The following is a 20,368-nucleotide window of genomic DNA, read 5'->3' as shown; positions in this document are numbered from 1 at the left end:
TTTAAAGCAGTGGTCGTAATAAAAAGATTCAAGGCCATCAATGCATTAGTTTCAGTTCAATATGATAATTGAAAGAAGAAAAATTTTTTTATTTCGCTCCTGTGTCTCGTAATCAATGCAAACATTTCTTTCTTTTGCATAAAGATCCGCAGTATACTGATAATAAATCTCAGATGCAAATAATTTGTATGTTGTACAAAGATCGATTATGGGCACATTGGAGCCAATCTTGAATGGCTAGTAGGATCTAGTAAATCTGTTGAATCTGTCGCGCGAACTTGCCGAAACTTTGGAGATTCGCTGACGAGAAATCTAACGTTGACAGTGGCATACTGTTCCGCGAGCAGTTCGAAACGTCTTAATCGGTGGAGGCACGCGTCGGTCCTCCCGACGTTGCGTTGAAAGGCAATAATTAGAGGAGAAGCGGGTCGTCATTAGCGCCTTGTAAATCCGATTAGCTTCCATGGCCGATAAAACGGTGCTTTTGCCCTTTTATCGCCCTGTCAGCCGTGCGCTATGTACGCGAAACGGCCCGCTGGGAATAATTCATGCCCTTTGACGGCGCGAGTGCACGCTTGTACGGCGGGGTTAATTTAATCCCGCGTCGCTCGATGTAAACGCCGCCGAACCAAGTGGCGAACGACTCCTGTTCGACGGGGACGATTAACGGGGGAAATATTCTCGTCTCTCTTTGTGCCGGATCGTCAGCATGGAAACTGTAAAAATTTCATCGAGCACCGGCGCAAACCGCTTCCGATCGCCATCCCGACGTTTACGGCCCGCGTACTTTCCGTTATCCTTTCAAGCTGACGTCTGCTGCCGGATCAAATCTATTAAAACGCGAAATCATTTTATACGGCACGATGGAGGCTGCAGACTGCGATGCAAGGTGCATAATTCAATCACTCGTGTTCCGAGTACACTATGGAATACAATGTTACCTCGTGTCAGTTATCGACAAGAGGATGGATGCAAGACTGTCACTGTTTCTGAAAAAAAGTGAACTACGAGTTCAAAGATACAGCGCGAGCGTTACAGACATTATTAGTTTGTTCATCGAGCTGGTTTCATCAAATATATTATTCATCCTCAACATTAAGCATTTCATTTTAGTTCATTGAAAACAAACATTTCTGTCAAAATTGATAATTATCAAGCCAAAGATTTGGAAAATATGCTAATGCATATTTTATTTGTATAACTGCGATTATAAAAGATGTAAAATCCCATTAAGCTACATTGTAAGAACGAAACGGAACAAAAATTCTAAATCTCTCGTCGGGAATGACATTAAAGATCCCGTTACCAAACTTTCGACGACAAGGCAACGCGTTAAGCCTCTGGTTGGATACTCTACCGAAGTTTCGTAGCATGTTCATGTCTAACCCGGTACATCTTTGCAGATAAAACGCTGAGAGACACATAGAGTATCCAACGTCAGCTATCTCGTTACCGTGTGAAAACTGTTCTACCCGATGTATGCTGTTATCGAGCATCGAACGCGTTAGGCACACTCGATCAGTATCGGGCCCACGTACACGTCGAGAGCCCTGCTGCGTTTTTCTCGCACGGACCATCTATTTACAAGCTGCCTTTGCTGTAACCCAGTTTGCATCCCCGGTGTCTCCGTTTCAGCCCGGAACTACGGCCCGCAGTAGTTACCCAGTTGGCACGATCCCGCGATTCCAGGTCCAGGCTGACTGTCGGCACAACAAAGACCGAGCTCCCTCTGTGAATGCTAATCGGCTGCGACTACGCGGATTAAAGTGACTGCCGTGGATCCGAGGACGTCTTCTTGCTCGACGCCGCGCCGGTCAAACGTGACGGTTCTTAGAACGGCTGGCTATGGCGCGCTGAATCCACTTTTACCGAGAGCAACGCAACGGCAGCCAACGTGTGCGCACTCTAATCAGACCACAGACGAGGTATAGAAGCAGACCGCGCCCAAAGTATTTTTCTGTTTCACGTTCGTGGGGTTCTAGAGCCTCCTTACCATTCCCTGTCACATCCTATCGTATCGTTATTTGTGCCTTTAGACGACGCATTCACTCGAAACTGCCTCGAAGATTGCTATGAATTCCGAAGCTTGGTCTACTCCTATACCTCGTCTGTGCTTGTACGATGTGCGATAACACGGTTAAACATTTATGTTGTATTAAATAAAGACAATGTAATGAAAAGATGTATCTGCGTATACAATTATTGAACCCTCAATTTTATCCGAACGTCCGACTTGTTGTTGAGCTATACTACTGAATTTCGAATTTTTCGTGCCACCTCTTTTACTGTTATGTTCTCCTATCTATTCTCCTTTTACTAACATATTCTTCCATCAGATTCTGTATTAACACAGCTCGATTTTCGATAAATTTCGGAAAATTTTGACGGTCTAACTAGTTATTGACTTATACTACTGAATTTCGTGCTACCTCTTTCAATATGATATAAAAGTTCGGAAAATTTTGACGGTCTGTCTTGTAATTGACTTATACTACTGAATTTCGTGCCGCCTCCTTCGATATCATATTCTCCCAATACAAAGTTCAATTTTTCGGAATTTTCGAATTATCGTTTGTCAGCGTAGAGGGCGTAATAAAACGAGTTGTTTTATGTGAGACACGTAACCCGACGCCGCACAGGTTTCTATGAAACAGGTGGAATTAATTAAGAAAATTCCATGTCACGAAATATGTTCAAACTTAATAATATGTTAAAATCTTTTAAACTAATTCGTAACCTAATACTTCGTTCAGGCGGACTGAAGAGGATACAGAATTATATCCGATCTCACTTGTTAATTAAATAACATTCAAGTCTCATGTATCAGTCAATTTTTTTACGTCTTCTTCTCAAGCGAATATTTTCTTTTTCTATTTTCTATTTTCGGTTTCTATAGTACAGGCATTTATCACTTTCTATTAAAACAACTTTTATATTTTTACCTCCTACCAAAGTCGTAATTCATTATTGCTCGGTCACATGAGATTTATTAAAATAATCAAACGCGTTTCCTGCGATCTGTGTAAAAATTTGTCATTTCGCGTACAGATCCGTAGTCAGCTTACTAGTTCGACGATGAATGATCGACTTTGCCAAGGAGACACCACTAAACCTTGAAACTAGAAATAAGTAATTTCCTATTTCCCCGCACATTTGCCGAACTCTTAAAATTTTCGGAACTTTGATCGAACGTTCCATCGAACGAGAAGTTTGGACAAATATTTTCCTTCTGTTTTTCTCGAGAACCACTCAAAACCGTGCTGGCACTTCGGCGCAAAGCAACATTTTATCTGTTCGGCGGGTAGGTAGCTATAGTTGGGTCGCGTTTGACGCTGACAGGAAGTCCCGCCTTCACTCGCGCTCGAACTCGATGGAATAATTTCGCAAGTTCCAACGCGTTATACACCCGACAGCGTGCACTCTTCCGCCCCGTGCAACCCTCCAGCGCCTGCAACCCTCCGCCCCCGATTTTCCTCGGGACGGTTCGCCGGCAGTAATAAATCAGCTTTCCTCCGCGCTGGAAACTTCTTTCTCCTACGCGCGGGGCTCCGGTTATTCACCCCCCGCCGATGGAAACATCCGCGGCTGGCCTTTGTCAACCCCTGAACGACATCCCCGCACCCCCATCCGCCCCCATATTTACCTTGCTCTCGCATGTACGAAAGTTTCTTCAAAAACTGCCGCGGCGAAACTTTTCCGAAACTCGAGCGCGCTCCCCGTTCATCGAACTTAGCATTCACTTTGTCCCTCGGCTGCGTGTCAATCCCACCCCCGTCCACCCTCTTTCGGCGATGCACAAGAGGCTGGCAGGGTGTTTGCCGTGCATATGTGACGGAAAGTTTCCCCGTGGAAACGACATTCCGCATTTGTCGGAGTGTCTGTCGCCGATGATGATTCAAAGCGATTGCCTTTTAAGCATTTCACTCGACGGAATGCATTATTGACGCTCGCCACCAGCATTCAAAGAGCACCTGCACTTCTAACGCCACGTAGAATTGCTGCGATATTCGTTTCGGAGCGTTTCGACGGTGAGTCTGGCGAATTATATCTTATTGGCACCTACGTATTTATTTATTGGACGATATACGTATCCATGCAGTTTGAAATAGGGCTGGATAAAGGGATAAAAATGTCCTCAAGTGGAATTCAAAATTCCGTAGCGTGCTATGTTTCAAATCCAATTTAACCCTTAAATAATAGTCACAGGAAAAATCTCTCGATTACTCCCTTAATTCACATGTAAAAATTCTCAAATAATGTTCACGCACTACAGCTACTTGGGCACACATTGGTAAATTTTTTAAAATTTTTCGTTAAAAATCTGACTTGTGAAAAATTATTTAACTTTTAAGTAGTCATAGGAACAGAGTAGTGTAGCAGTCAGGAAAAATCTCCCGATTACTCTCTTAACTCACATGTAAAAATTCTCAAATAATGTTCACGCACTACAGCTACTTGGGCACACATTGGTAAATTTTTTAAAATTTTTCGTTAAAAATCTGACTTGTGAAAAATTATTTAACTTTTAAGTAGTCATGGGGACAGAGTAGTTCAGAAGTCACCGGCAAAATTTTTCGCTATTCCTGGATTAAATTGCGTTCAAAAATTTCGAAAAAATTTTGACGTACTGCAGCTACTCTGCCACACATGCGTGAATTTTTTCAGATTTTTAGTTGAAAACCTGGCTTTTAAACAATTAACGAAAGCGAAATTGAAAAACGGAGACAGATTACAGTTTGATCAGAACAATTGTTTGAAGAGTAAAATTTAAGCCGCTGTTTTCGATTCGTATAGTGATTCTAGATTTGTTCCGAACGATTCGACCATGCAAGACCACATATGGGGTTGATAGTAAAAATGTTTACTTACCACTTTGCGTAACAAATAGCGCCCGGCTAAGCCTCGCGTCACGCAGGAAATATGGGATAAATGGGAACAGATGGACGGGACGTGCGTTTCGCAATTTTTCGGATCGAGAGCAGGGTGCATTCGAATTCGCATACTCGTCCTTGTTTTTTTCTCCACTATGTTTCCATTTATTTTGTATATGACAGCAGTACGGTCTGCTCGGTCTCTCCCTCTTGTAACAAGAAAAAAAAAACGGGAAAAAAATAGTAATACTTCCTCTTTGTCGTCATACTGTCTAGTATCGCCTGTATAATTACAACTGGACACGCTTTCGATATATGAAGAAGAAAAGAAAAAGAAACAGAAGAATCAAGCGAAACACTGTCGATGCTGTTGTTCTTTGTCGGTTTTTAAGTAACGCGCGGCCCGTAGATCGGCGTACCTAATTAATTAAGATCTCTGCCCTTAAGTTACGCTGGCCGCAGCCTTATAGCCTTAAGTAACGATTCTGAAAAGTCCGTTTTACGGCTAGACTAAACAAAAAGAAAAAAAAAGAAAAAGAAAAAGAAAGAAAGAAAGAAAACCCGTCCCGCGTTTCATCCGTAATTCCTTGTTCGTCTCGCACGATTGTTCGAGTTGCAATCACAATTCCGGTTTCGCGAATGATTAATAATATCTACGCAGTGTAATGGATCCGCGGCGATTCGCTCGGCAGTGCCGAACGTCGCCGGGAAAATCGCAAGCGAAGAGAAAGGGGACGCTGAGAACCTGCGAGTAGTTACGAAAAATCAAAAGGGTGGTCGAAACGTTTCATCGCGCGGATTTCGCCGCGTCTGATTGTACTTGTTAGTTCTCTTTTTGTTTTCTTTTTTGATTCGCCGCGGGCGTCGCGATAGGCACGCAAAATGGCGAGCCGGCTCGGTCGTCCGCAGCGGTTCTTAAACTCTACGCGATTAGCAAACGGTAGAACGCTACCGAACGCTCGTTCCAGGATCAAGGGGAGACGGCTACGTTGCTACATTGTATTGTCGTCGGCGATAAAAAGCGCTAAATGTCTGGATTAAGTGCCTCGAGGCGGTTAAGTACAGTGAGAGGGACCAATGGACACCGACGAAATTTCTCGCGATCGTTCGGAAACCAGCCGAGAACGGCTGTCTCGATGGTTCGCGCGAAGAAAAAGAAAAACACGGGGATCGCCGTGAAACAGTGTGAAGTTGTGCAGGCATGTTCGTGCGTCGTCGTTCAAACTAACAGACCTCGAGGACACAGGCGGCAATCTTATCGCTAAGTGTACGAAGTAAAGGCACAAGTTCGGCCCCGGAAACGGCTCGCGCACGCTCCTCGACCGAGGCTCTATTTTTTAATCGAACTGGCCACTATGTCGAAGGACGTTCCTCGGTTTATCAGCTTCCAGCTCCTCTCCCGCTACAATCTCTCCCAAAGTTCATCAGGCACACAATTGGTAAAAGCATCGGCAGCGGAAAGCGCTCTGACAGATCAAACGATCGACATTGCGGATGCGCGACTGGTTCCCGATATGCTCCTCTCCCTCTCTCGTTATAACCACCTTGTACTTTTTGTATCTTTCCCGCTTGCCTACAGTTCACATTCACTGAGCGCCCTATGGTTAAGGGTTCTCGATGCTTGCTCTGAGATTTGCAACCCCTCTTTACAATCGTTCTACCCGCTTGTTTATATTCTCCGGTTACGTTATCATTCCTCAGTTCATCTAACTGTTTATACACCGCCTCTCGTTAAAATCATTCCCTCCCCTCTCCCGTTATAATCTGCCCCCTCCCCCATTTTTATTCAATCCGTTTATATTCTTGTTCCCCAATTACGCCATCATTCCTCAGTTCATCTAACTGTTTATACACCGCGTCTCGTTAAAATCATTCCGTCCCCTCTCCCGTTATAATCTGCCCCCTCCCCCATTTTTATTCAATCCGTTTATATTCTTGTCCCCCAATTACGCCATCATTCCTCAGTTCATCTAGATGTTTGTAGGCCTCTTCTGGTTAAAATCATCCCCCACCTCTCCCGTTATAATCTCTTGGTCTTTCTTTCCCCTGAATCTCTTTTCTACGGTCTCAAAGCATGCAATCATCAAGACACCACCACACGCTCTGTGTGGGCCTCATCTGGGCCCGTCTCTCGTTATAATCTCGCTCAGCCGCTTTCCGCACGTCCGTTCAGATCCCCGTCCGCGAAGCACGCAATCATTCAGGCACGAGCAGCGAGGGATCCACGATCCCCGCTCGACGGACTCTCGAATTCGTTATGTTTTACGAGGATCCGGAAGCTTCGCGGCAAAAAGTCGAACGCCGAGGCTTCGCTGGAACAGGGGTGGGGTCTCTCATACATCTTTCATGCGACGTCGTTAGGCCGCCGGAGAAAAGAACACACCCCTCCGTGTCCGAACGGATGACTACAATAAGGTTTATGGTCGATACCGGTCCAAGAACTATCGGGCCGAAACGGTAGGGCACGCTCTGAGAACAATCCACAGACGACAGCCCGATCGAAAAAACGTGCGAAGGTGGTGCGTGACGTTGTTGAAAAGTTTGCTTCGATTGTATTAATCGATTTCTTCGTTACCGAGGAAGTCATCTCGATAGTATTTTTGAAATGAGAAATGTAAAGCTGGTGATTTGACCGATGGTAGGTTTAGTGTCAATTGAGACGCCGCCGGGTATTTTCATCTCGACCGAGTTACTTTCGCGCGGCTCGAGGGCTCTCGTCTGTAGGGGATGGAACATGTCTAGCGAACGAGCCGGTGCTCGAACGCGAAGTCTGCTACTCGACGTTAATTGGTCTTCGATGAATGAAGATTTCGAATCATTGTGCTCGCAGCCGAGAGTATTAAGATGTTTCAATAATCCAGGCGGATTGTTACGTTACACTACGAAAACACCCCTTCCGCGTCGGGAACGCCCACTAAATCTCAAATACATTTTTCTAGCAAAGTTTTGCCAGCACTCTACACAGTATAACGTAAATATTAGTGTAAAATATGTATTTCGTGCAATCCTCCGTGCTTAGTATTTTATATACGCGTAAACGTTCGCCTCGTCGAACCGTCTTTACGAAATACTTTCAGCATCGAATGGACCGAATCAATGGCATAATCAAGGCGTTAACAATCCACCCTCTCCACTCCAAAAGAAAAAAAATAAACCAGCTGAACGTGTTCCATCATAACCAGAGTGTGACGGTCCCAAATGGGCACACGCTCGCGTTTTTTCCAGCACGCTATTACCGCGTTCGTTGAAAACCGCCGCAAATTCGAGCCGATCTCGATCGTCCGATGAAATCGGTCGGAGAATCGCGAGGCGTGAAAATCGGCGTCGTGAATGGGAGCAGTCGCGGGGGTTGTCCGTATGCGTGGCATCGACGTCACAGAAAACGACGCGTTTTCTCGTCCGGAACAAGGGGATCGTCGCGTAATGGGCGTGCGAAATTGTCGATTGCGGGGGTGGACGGGAAGCGGATAACGATTCGAGGTGTCGTCGGCAGGATTTGCGGCTTCGATGGCCAGACGGGCCGAGAGTTTCCGGTTTCGAAGTGCTGTACCGTTCCGGGGGTGAGCAGATTGTACAAAAGAGTTCCAATGACGTCTGGGGGCTATCGGAAACAACGAGGCCAACAAAATGGCTAACAGAAATTCCGTGGGAGGTATGCTATTTTCTGTGAATAATTCCTAGGAGAACACGCGACGATCCGTTCGATCTATGGGGGTGGTATGTGGAATTCGCGAAGAGAGCCCCACCCTCGTTTGCATTCGACTTGATCGTTCTACGAAGTTCGAGCTTTCCGAGGCCTCGAGGGATCCGCGGTTTTTCTACTCGTTTCTCGCCGGTCGCAATCTCCTGTTTGTTCTCCGAACGGTGCCCGGACTCGCCTATTCGTTTCAAACAGAGCCAGGACCTTCGTTCGAGAGACCCTCCGCCCGAGAAACGTCCTAAGGACGCGCGTTCGCTGCCGGCACGGCTCTTACTCCATCGCCGACTCCTGGAGAGCGTGCAGATGAGCGTAGAGGCCGTCCGCCGCTATTAGATCGTCATGAGTGCCCATCTCCGCGACCATTCCCTTCTCCAGCACGCAGATCACGTCCGCGTTCCTTATCGTGGCCAGACGGTGCGCTATGGTGATGCACGTCCTGCCCTCCATCGCCTTGTCCAGCGCCGCTTGCACGACCTAGGCAACAGAAACGCAAAGGGAACAATCAACACGGATTGCCGACAATTAACCCCTGCTGGCGAGGTCGCCTCGAAGGACTATGGAATTTAATGCGACGTTTCTTTTCTTAACGAATTTCACAAAGATTTTAGCAAAAGTGGGTCGTTGGATTCGTCTTGATGTTAACCATAACATTATTAACCCTTTGCACTCGAAGCTATTTCAACTCCAAAACGAAACATTTCTTCCGACCTAGAATATTTCCCTTCTATATTTTTTTTTTCATGTTATACATACGAAAATGGTGCAATTTACTCGTACAATACTGAAATGTTTAGTAATTCATTAAATGCAAACGAATTTAATAATGTAAAAAATATTTTGAATGATCATACAGCAATTTTTAGTGGTGCCTTGCAGTCACCATTCGAGTGCTAAGGGTTAAGTAAACAATGTATAGCGACAATTAAAAAATCAAGGTGAGATTAATTTTTCATTACAAAAAATATGTTTTTTTTAATATTTTATATTGAACTTCATTTATAGAGAAAAGTGTACTGGAAATAATGCACTTTGATACAATGCGAAAATATATGGAACTCGAAAGATATCCCTTACCAATGATAGAAAAACTTTGAAGATGCTTTTTAGTTTACTAAGCATTGTTATTGCAATAAATTATAAATATTAAAACTTACTACACAAGATATGCTGTCAATATAGAAAAATACTATTCATTTGAAACAAAAGTGGACATGTAACAGTAAATAGATTCTCCAGAATGTCAATAAGAAATGAGGTAATTTTTTCAGTGAAAAATAGGATTCATAAAGTGTTGATTTTTAAATGCTCGTTCTAATCATAATTTTTAACAAATCTCGTTAATTTCACCGTTTTTGAATGTCGTGGACATTTAAACGTCTGTCCTACTTCTGGACAAATTAAACGTTAAATAGCAATTGAATACATTTGCCCAACCTTCGCCAGAAGTGAAGAAATCCATTTTCTTATATTTTCATTTCGATAACCCGATAAATACATTTTTCAAACAAAGGTTGGTCAGTAATTCTAATAAATTGCAATTAAAAAATTTGCAAAAAGATTTTTATTTAATAAAAAATAGATATTTTTTTTTATTAGTCGATGCACTTTCTGTGATGACCTAACGTATCAGACGATTGCTATTCAACAGCACGCGCGACAGTCGCATATTGAAAAATATTGAGAGAAATTCATTAAAATGGATATTTGACGCGCATATTTAATAAATTTTTCGAGTACTTAAGCTTTTATTATACGACCAAACGGAACCAAATTTTATTTTTGTATGACCGCAGATAGAAAAAACGAATTATGTTTCCTTAAACACCGATAATTTCAGCAAATGCCGTAGGAAATAAAACTGCATTGAATTCGGTTTGCTCTTGTATGAAAGTCATATTTCAGTGCAGCTTTTTAAATATAGACTGAATTTTACTCTATCACGCCTGTTTTGTGCGAATATATGCTACTGTGGGTCTATTTGAATCGCAAATTTCATACGAGGATTAAGTCTCGCACTACCAAATGTTTTTAAAGATTTCTACCGTGAATGCATTTTTTGCAGCCTACGCAGACAAATCCGCATTCGGAAAAATTATTTTAAAAATTCGCAGCGAGGAAAACCTTTTCTTGCGCACAGTGAAAAATTCATTATGGTAAAAGTACGGTGAATATTTTCGAAATCGTTAGGATGAACTCGGCCTGCGTTTTATTAATTCGTCCGGCATGAATACTGATAGCATAACTGCGAATTCCATTTTCATAGATTATTTTATAAGAATCAGAATAATGGAAAAAGTTATTACGCGGATTAAGAGATTCTTTATGGCAAAAATAAAGCAGAAATGTCCGACACGAGGGGAATGAGCTAGGAATTTTTTTGGTTAATTCCTCTGGCGAAGAGGACCCTGATATCCGGGCTGCAAATTCTCATTTTCATACATTATTTTGTAAAATCCGCAAGGAGGAAAAAATTTATTTCGAGGACTGCCAGGTTCGCGACAAGAACTACGTAAAAATATCTTCATCCATGTGCGAATTAACAGAATAAAATATCTACATTCACAAAAATCCATTGCATACATTTACGTTCACGAAAAAACTGTTCTAATCGTTGATAAATAATTTTTCACTATTTTGTGATGCATAATGTAAAACGTAACAAAACTTTTATGCAACATAGCATATTTCGCGTGCACGCTGGCAAAAGGAGATGGGTATATTAACAATGGTTTCACGATCGATAAAGGGAACGATCGATTGATCGATTGAGCGATTTGATCGATTGTTCACTGTTTTTGAATGCACTGTGCCAAACGTATTTCAAACTTTTATCGTGTGAAACACGAAATATTTTTAAATGTGTTCTAAAAAAAACTATTAACCGGCAGTGTACAAAATGAAAATGTTGAATCGGAATGGAATGGAACTTTACGAGTCGGCATAACCTGCAGAGATGCGTCGCGAACAACCACAACCGCGGCAACACAATTTTTCGAGCGTGATTAAAAAAAATGTTGAACAAACCCGACAGAAAATGGACGTCGCGCGCAATGCGGTGGGACACGAGCAAACGTCTCTCTGTCCCGCACGAACAGACACGAACAGAGTAAACAAAGAGTGGGGCACACAGAGGGATCGTAAGCAACCGCGGAACAATAATTGCCGTGAAATTCGTTCGGCGGTCGGGCCGGGAACAACAATTGAATACTGGGCAAAGCCGAGGATTTCCGATAGTAACCGTGGATAATACTATTGCGTGTCGTTGTCGCCGATTGCTACTGATTTCGACAGCCTCTGGCTTCCGGTCCAATGATCGATCCACACGAATCGTAGAACATTCAGACCTTCCTCACACAAAGAATTTCATAAGCATCGACACACAAGAAAATTTCCAGCTAAAGAAAATAATTTGACCGGACGTAAAATTAATTTAAAGGCGCCGTCCAAGCTTTAAAAAGTATTCGTTACTAGCCTTGCATAAGTGGATATCGAAGCAAAATAAAATCCTCGTTTGTCAAATGCAGAAAATAGAACATATATTATTACTACAAAAGTTATTTCTTCTGTTTGTAATGTTAATAGGTCAAAAATAATCTGACAATAGAAGTGTACAATGCTCAACTTGGATTAAAAGTTTTTTGATACTGTGGAACATTTGATTTCTTTCCGTTTGCGTTGTAATATGTGCTTCTTTAAAATATGACATTGTAACTAAAACACATGACAAAAAACTTATCCTAGGATCTGTGCAATTATTTCTGAAGGTAGTCACGTAAATTTGGTAGTATATCTTCTAAGAGTTTGCAATTAAAAATAATTGAGAATAACAGCGTAAATTATTTTTAAAAATATATGTATAATTTCCAGAGCTCAAGTGTCCAGGTTAAAAATGCCGTGAAGGACAGGGATGACTTAATTTGAGAAAAATGACTCGAGGGATCAGGGTGAATAGGGCAAGATCCGGCCACGTAAACACATGAATTTTAATTCGAAGGGGATTACCATACAAAGCGTGTCCATGGCGTCCCGTGACGGCGAAGCCAGCACCGTCACTCGCGATATCCTTTATCGGCGGCCCGGTCCCGTGGTTTTTGCTCGTATTGTACATTAAAATCCATCAGACCCCATTAATATTCATCAGCCGACCACGCTTGCAAAGCTACCGCTAGTTTACATTGCGGAGCCGCGCGCGCAGTTATTCAGAGCCGAGTGTCCTAATATTCATACCTCACCGCGACAAAATATTTTCGCGTACCAGACACCATTCTGGGCAAAACAAACCCTTGTTGTGTGTACAACCACCGGTTACTACCAGAAGTATTAAATGATTCAAGCAAACTTAACGACAAAAGACCATTCGATTTTCGACAATTTTAATCCCCAACCGATCACGAACCCCTTGTAAGACTTTCGAGAAAGTGTCCTTCAACACTAAGGTTTACGAAGCACTAAAAATGACTATTTTATGTTACTTTATAAAAATAATGTATCTATCAAAAGTAGCCATTTTTTCAATAGTATATACCTAAAGAAATCAATTTGTTAAACAATTCCTCGTGGATGCATCTTTACAATCGCAGTATTCGTAAGTTCAAAATATTAGAATTCGTCATTTTGATGGGTCTCGTAAATCTAATGTTAAAGAAGAACGATTCTTTAAATTCAGGTTGGAACCATTTCTGAAAAGAATTAGTTTGCGAATTAATTGCTTGTTTTGGTATGTGTCCCTGAAACCGGAGCACTCTCAGAATAATTCGAAAGATCCAACAACAGCATACGAGCATACATAATACGTTCAAAATGTAAATAAAATAAAAATAATGAATTACCCTCCGCGGGGAAGCATGCATTTTGCACCTTCCGTGGGTAATCTGGATTCTTTGACTGTTCCAGACTACCAAAAAATCTAGGAAATCCTGGAATTGGAACTTCTATTTTAATATATACAGTGAATTCTCGATATATGTCAACAACATGGGTCTTGCCATTGTCAGGTATCGTGCAGGAGACATACCAGAGCCGTGTTATGTTCACACTCCTCGACGTCCGAGGCCTCTCGAGCTTCGTGAGCCCTCACGGGATATATTCCGCGGTAGTGGGGATAATTCCGCGACATTTATCATCCAGGTCTCGGCGACATATATAGAGATATCACTGTAGTCGTTGCACCGTCAAAGCATTAATAAACAATCCGGGTTGCCCACGGAGGGATAAATTTATAGATTTAATAGAATCCTGATTAAGAACACGATTAATTACTCAAATATTTCTAGACCACCGTTGAATCTAATTCAAAACCATCCTGCAGCTGCAGAACAATTTTAAAGATTCCACGAGACCAAAAGCATGCAAAGAATGAATGAAATAGGTTTGATTGTACGGAGCGGCTAATCCGCAAAACTGTCGATCATCATTTTACCGGGACACTTTCCACAGCGATTCCGAAATAGATCTAAGAGCACTCGAACATTTGAGACACTCCCGAGTGTAGGGGCTATTGAGGAAGCGATAAGAAAGAAACTTAGCGTTCCTCGGTGGAGGAACAGGAATTCTTAACGCGTCCGAGCGCGATCGGGATCCTGAACGCGACGCGTAGTGGATCGCGCTCGAGGGTATAGTCGGTGGTCGACTCGCATTTTCAGAGGCCATTAACTCGATTGACCGTTCTGGGGTCTCGGGGGTGCCGATAACGAGAGCGCGCGGTCCTCCGTCGGGCACCCGATTGAATCCAATCTTGTTTCGTCGATCGGCGTTAAGCTCCGTCGAACGACGACGCCGACGCCGGCCGTCGACGGTCCGCAAACGTTATCGTCGTCTTCCCGACACCGAGCCGGCATTATGAGGGTTGTTAATTGGTCGCGGGTCTAACACAATGCCGCGGTAAGCTCGAATGCGACGCTTTTGTCCCCGCGAGAATTCCGTCTACTGTTTCACGCCTCTCTCGAGGACCGGACTTCGTTTCTTCAACCCTCTCGCACCCCTGATCCAGAAAAAGAACGGTCTCGCGTTCCATCCCGCGTTTTATACCGGGTGTCCCTTCGATCATGGTGAAATCTCTCGGGAAATAATTGTGTATAAAAAAAAAATGAGTCGAAAATGCGGAACAAAATTTTTTCGCTTGAGACTTCCTTTTCGAGAAAGTTGAATTTGAAGAGTCTCCATTTTGTTCTAGTCACTTCCATTTATGTTAGAACTTAATTATAGTGTGTTCAGCACGGTCTTCAGCATTTACAATTATATTTCTTCATTGGTGAACCAAATCTTCTAGTTGATTTACTAGTGGATTTTTATGAGAAATTAAATTTTTCAAATTCGATTGTAAGAAATGGAAGCTAGACGTGTTTCTTTTGTATTTACAGTTTTGTTTTTCACTCATCCATTGTAGTATCATTCGCGGGACACCCTGTACATCGTTGAAAGCTGCCGGCGTCTGCTAGAGCCCGATTCCCTAATCCATTTCCTCGCACACCCCTGCGGTGATCTACCGTAGAACCTCGATGCCGAATCGCGTCTGTTGCATTCTGTGTTACTGCATTTCGCCGCGCGTCGTAACATTGAAATTTCCCGAGATTCACTGCACGACTGCGGGTCCGGGCTGCGCGATTATTTATGGCGAACGAGGGGTCCTTTTTACGCAGCGAGAGGATATACGCGACTGAAGTTTGTTCTCTAAGGCGGGGGGTGATCAATACCGCCGCTAAGGAGCTTAATATTCTGCGTGACTGAATGCTGTAGAATTTTTCGTAAATCGTCCAAATTTATTGATCGCGATGAATCGTGGCGAGTGCACTCGGCAGTATTTAAAGTATCGCGGACTGAAATATGCAACTGCCGATAGTATTGCGCAACGGACACAGTTCTTTTTCAATCTGTTCCTGTCTCTTCGGTGCATTTTCTTCTCGTTTCTCTAGAAGGGAGAAGAAGCCAAGCAAGATGCGTCCTCATCGCTCGGCAGACAGTATCGAACTCCACCCTCACACAACTCGACCTTTTATTCCCTTTTATAATGGAGTTACGCAACTTTTTCGATCGTCTGGTGACCGGTTACACCTATTCATTTTATTCTGAGGAAATGTTAATATTGTGCAATAATAATGCACGATATGTTTGCATTAATGGAACGATTATAGGGGTGTTTAGACCCAGATAAATCGGGACAATCTGGACATGAAATAATGTAACACGGGGATGCTGCGTCACAGGATCGAAATTCTTATATTTGTGAAAACGATTTCGAAAGCATTTGGGATCGGAGTTCCGCGTGAAAAGGGTTTCGTGGTAAATGGTAAACGAAGGGCTTCTTACCTTCTCGCTTTGAGTGTCAAGAGCCGAAGTGGCTTCGTCCAAGAGCAGGACACGTGGATTCCTGACCAGTGCACGTGCTATCGCGATACGCTGCTTCTGCCCGCCGGAGAGCTGCGTTCCTTTAGATCCTAACCTAGTATCATACCCCTGTAACAAAAGGAACCGAACACTGTTAAATTCCTTCGCAACAAGGATCCATTTCAATCTAGTGACACAGGATCGTATATTGAACGTGTTGGCAATTATTTATCCAGATTAAAAAGTTAATTGAAATCTACGAAAAATCCTTCATCTGAAAGCCTTATCTATACTCTATTCAGAACGAGACATTCGACGTAAAAATGTATTGAAAATAGGAAAAAACAACTTTTAGTATTTTCTCCGATATTCTGACCAATTGCAATTTCTCCAGAATTTCTTTTTCACGTCATGCAGGAATTGTTCTAACTTCTCAAAAAAACAAAAAAAATTCAAGTCGTACAATCCAATGTTAAAAAAGTTGTCTTTTTAAGAGTGTCCTAATATTATTGCGAGCGACTGTACATTTGATACAAAAAAAATTCAAGAAATCGAGGGATAATAAATTCCTAGTCTGTCACGAGTCATCAAAGCTGCAACAACAAATTAACCCTTCGGCAGCGGAACCCAGGGCCGAATAATTTCTTATAATTTCAACTAAAATTTTCTTATAAATTAAATTTACTAATAAAATGCATATTCAAATAATTTTTTAAAATCCTAGCCCCATAACCCCGGGGCAATTTTGACTCAGAGTATTAACCTTTTGCACTCGAAGCTGTTTCGAAACCAAAGCATTTCTTCTGACCTAGAATATTTCCATTGTGCATAATTTATTTCTTTTACAACACTGAAATTTTTACGAATTTCATAGATACCGATATAGTGTAAAAATTGTTTTAAATAATAGTGTAGCAATTTTTGGTGGCGTACTTAGAGTCGCCATTGAAGCGATAAGAGTTAAATTAGAGTTTAATTAAATTACTCAATTCCTCTAGCGATTAAATTAAACGAATAAAATGCTACATTAGAAATGTCAGAGAGCCTAATGGGTGTGCAAGAAGTATTTTAAAAAATAGATAAATAGAGCAACTTCAGGATTGTGAAAACGGTTCGCTGTCGGAGGGTTAAGGGTTGAGAATAAGGATTGCTACTTACCAGTGGTAGAGAGCTGACGAAGCTGTGGATGTTCGACTTCTTGGCGGCCTCGATGACCTCCTCCATCGGCACATTGCGGAAATTATCACCGTACTGGATGTTCTCCGCGATCGTCCTGTCGAAGAGCACCGGTTCCTGGCCGACCACACCGAGTTGGCAGCGCAGATTACGCAAAGAGACCGACGCAATGTCACGACGGTCCATCGTCACCGTTCCAGAGATCGGGTCGTATAAACGTTGCAACAGCTGGATGCAGGTGGACTTGCCGCATCCGCTCTGGCCAACCAACGCAACCATCTGGCCTGGCTTTACGATCAGATTCAACCCCCGCAGAATATGCATCTCCGGCCGTGTCGGGTATTGGAACTCCACTTTCGAGAATTGGATCAGACCATCCGCTTTCTGAAACGGAACCGTCATTCGTCGTCATTTATCCTGTTGCTCGCCTCCTCGTTCCTGAACAATCCCCTCGAAAACCAAGCAACAACTACAACTAGCTTGCGAATCTTCGGGCGAAATTTTTAGTCTACTTTCTAATCATTAAAATTTATTACGACCTACGGTCAGGTAAAGTATTTGCATCTTTGCATCAACCTCTAGAGAGCTGACAATTTTCCATTGGAAATTTGAACTTTCTTCCAGGTTCTGCACACTTTTTAACTTTAGTAAACTTCCTATACTGTTTAATGAGCCTGTTGTTGACGTAAATGCGTGCGAATCTCGGCGGCGGAAATGCGACGACACAGGTGTCCGAATGCATGGTCAAGCCAAGCGAGTAAAGGTAGACGCAAGGCGTCTACCTTAGGCCGCTAAAAACCTCAACAAATGGAGGGAATATTCCCTGATATGAAGGTTTAACGAGCACGGGGGGACCGAAGAGTCCACCCGGGGCCGTCAGGCTACTGGAAGAAGCCACGAGATTCGCTAAGCGCATGAGGGGGAGAACAGATGTTTAGGAAAAACAAAGAGTCGGGAACATCTCGGGTACCGACCCCTCATTGAAATCCGCAGGTATGCGACGACATGCCGGGGTTCCGCGAAAAAGGGATTAAAAGTTTCCAGATGATAAGGCGACCGCGCGCCGAAGGCAACGGTTTTGTGTTGGATTGTGTGCACCATGGAGGGGACTCAGTTGTCGAGGATCCTCGGGCTGAGTGGGGGATTCTCGGGCTGCGAATTCAGTATTGTGTCAGCAGGCAACGAAACGAAAACAATATTTGTACACGAACATTTTGGTGCCGAAACCCGGGAATTTCGCCGGTTTAGAGAGAGAAGGCAATCTTGTCAAAGTGCTTGTGTCGTTTCGAGGAAGTGATACGAAGCTGACAGGTCAATGGCTAGAGGGAAGCGCAAGGCTCCTGTGAACGGAGGACGGCGAGACCCGTGTTCGCCGAAAAGAACTCGTACCCGAAGCGAAGCAGGAGCCATCAGAACCACCCTGGGGATCAGCGATACTGACGAAGCCGGACCATCCGGGCTACAACCTGGACAGATGAACCGAAGAAGATTGGGATCGCTCACCTCAGACGCGCCGGTGGAGGAAGGGATCGCCGAAGACTCCGATAGGGACAACCGTCAACAGGAGTCATCCACAATTCGAGGAGGAGGCGACGTCGGGAACTGGATGAGTAGCACGCGACTTCAAATACAAGAACAGGGTTGTACGAATTCGCGTTTAAGGCGGACATAAAGGATATGTTCCTGCAAATAAAAGTCAGAGACGAAGACCGTGGAGCACAGAGGTTTCTGTGGCGCGGAAAAAGAAGAGTAGGAAACCCGGGTACGTATGAAATGACACGCTTAATATTCGGCGCGAAATCATCTCCGTGCAGTGCGTTATACATTAAAAAGAAAAATGCCGTCAAAAACGCCGAGGCGTCACCGGAAGCAGCGAAAAGCATAGTTGAGGATAGCTATAAGGATGACTATCTAGCCAGTAGAGGAACCGTCGATCAAGCGAAGAAACTTATTCACGATGTGATCAGGATAAATCTAAAGGGAAGTTTTAAAATGCACAGTTGGGCAAGCAATTCCGTATATATTATAGATTTTATTCCGGAGACGGTTAGGCAACAGGGTCGAGATGACATGCGCTTATGCGACCGCGGGGGAGAGCGAGTTTTAGGACTTATTTGGAATACCCAAGCGGATGTATTGCATTTTGACTTAGGAATGACTAAAGTATCGGAGAGTATACTCGCGGGCGAAAAAAGACCGACTAAACGAGAATTTCTCAGAATCATCATGTCCGTATTTGATCCATTAGGTCTTCTGTCTCCATTTACTCTAAAATCAAAAATATTAATGCAAGAGATATGGCGCAGTGGCATAGAATGGGATCAACCGTTAAGAGACGAAGAACAATTAGGTTGGGTATCCTGGCTCGAGGGACTTCGCAAAATAAGTAGTCTTCGTATTCCTCGTTGCCACACACCAACCGGGATCGACTGCGCGAAATTTCAGCTACACATATTTTGCGACGCCAGCTTGAGGGGCTACGCAGCAGCAGCATATTTGAGGGTTGTCATGCGAGACGGATTCGCACGTGTAGCGCTAATCATGGCGAAAACCAGAGTAACACCTTTGAAACCGTTGTCGGTCCCACGTTTAGAACTACAAGCCGCGTTGTTAGGTGCGAGACTAGGTAAAACTGTTGCCGATGAACTAAAAATCGAAATAAGTGAGCGAATATTCTGGTCCGATTCTATCACAATCGTTCGATGGATAAAATCAGAACCGCGAACACGGCAGGTATTTGTAGCAAATCGATTAGGAGAAATCGGAGAATTAACGTTGAGTTCCGAATGGCGGTGGTTGCCATCCTCTTTAAATCCCGCGGATGACGCCACGCGCTGGTCAAAAAAAGAAATGAGCACAAACGATCGTTGGTTCACCGGTCCGGAATTTTTACATCAGGCAGAGTCGAATTGGCCAAGGGAAAAAAGATATCACCGAAGCCGAGAAACTGCAAATTGATGCCATTGAGATAAGAAAGGTAAAGGTGTACGTCGCTCAGGCATACGAATACTATGTCCCATATGTCGCGAGAATGTTGGGTTGGCCGGGATTATTAGTAGCCGCGAGACGCATAAAAACCGCCTTTGACCGCTGGAGAGGAAGAAGCCGGACTCAAATAACAACGGAAACGATCATTTCAGCCGAACACTATTGTTATCGCTCTATTCAGTCCGAAATGTTTGTAGAAGAACTGGAAGCATTGAAAGCGAAAAGGGGCATCAGCAAAAAAAGTAAGATTGTAGCACTGAAACCCTACGTGGACGAAAAAGGAATTCTGCGAGCCTGGGGACGAGTTACC

The 20,368-nt window shown here is 43.5% G+C and overlaps 1 protein-coding gene and 1 long non-coding RNA gene across 10 annotated transcripts in view; one reads left to right on the top strand and one right to left on the bottom strand.

The window, feature by feature from the left end:
- LOC143352662 (uncharacterized) overlaps positions 1–20,368 on the top strand; it is a 607,068-nt gene that overhangs the window by 365,320 nt on the left and 221,380 nt on the right. The window lies entirely within an intron of this gene.
- Positions 5,010–20,368, bottom strand: part of Mdr49 (Multi drug resistance 49) — a 148,227-nt gene continuing 132,868 nt past the window's right edge. For all 9 annotated transcript variants that reach the window (XM_076785300.1, XM_076785308.1, XM_076785302.1 and 6 more), the window contains 3 exons: positions 17,053–17,454; positions 15,877–16,023; positions 5,010–9,045 (listed from right to left, as the gene is read on the bottom strand). In XM_076785300.1, coding sequence (XP_076641415.1) covers positions 8,842–9,045; positions 15,877–16,023; positions 17,053–17,454 — 753 coding nt within the window. In that variant the 3' untranslated portion in view covers positions 5,010–8,841. The remainder of the gene's footprint in view (positions 9,046–15,876; positions 16,024–17,052; positions 17,455–20,368) is intronic.

This window comes from Halictus rubicundus, chromosome 3 (assembly GCF_050948215.1).
Source record: "Halictus rubicundus isolate RS-2024b chromosome 3, iyHalRubi1_principal, whole genome shotgun sequence".
NCBI lineage: Eukaryota > Metazoa > Arthropoda > Insecta > Hymenoptera > Halictidae > Halictus > Halictus rubicundus.
Note: the sequence above shows the minus strand (reverse complement) of the source record. Positions and strands in the feature narration are given on the sequence as shown.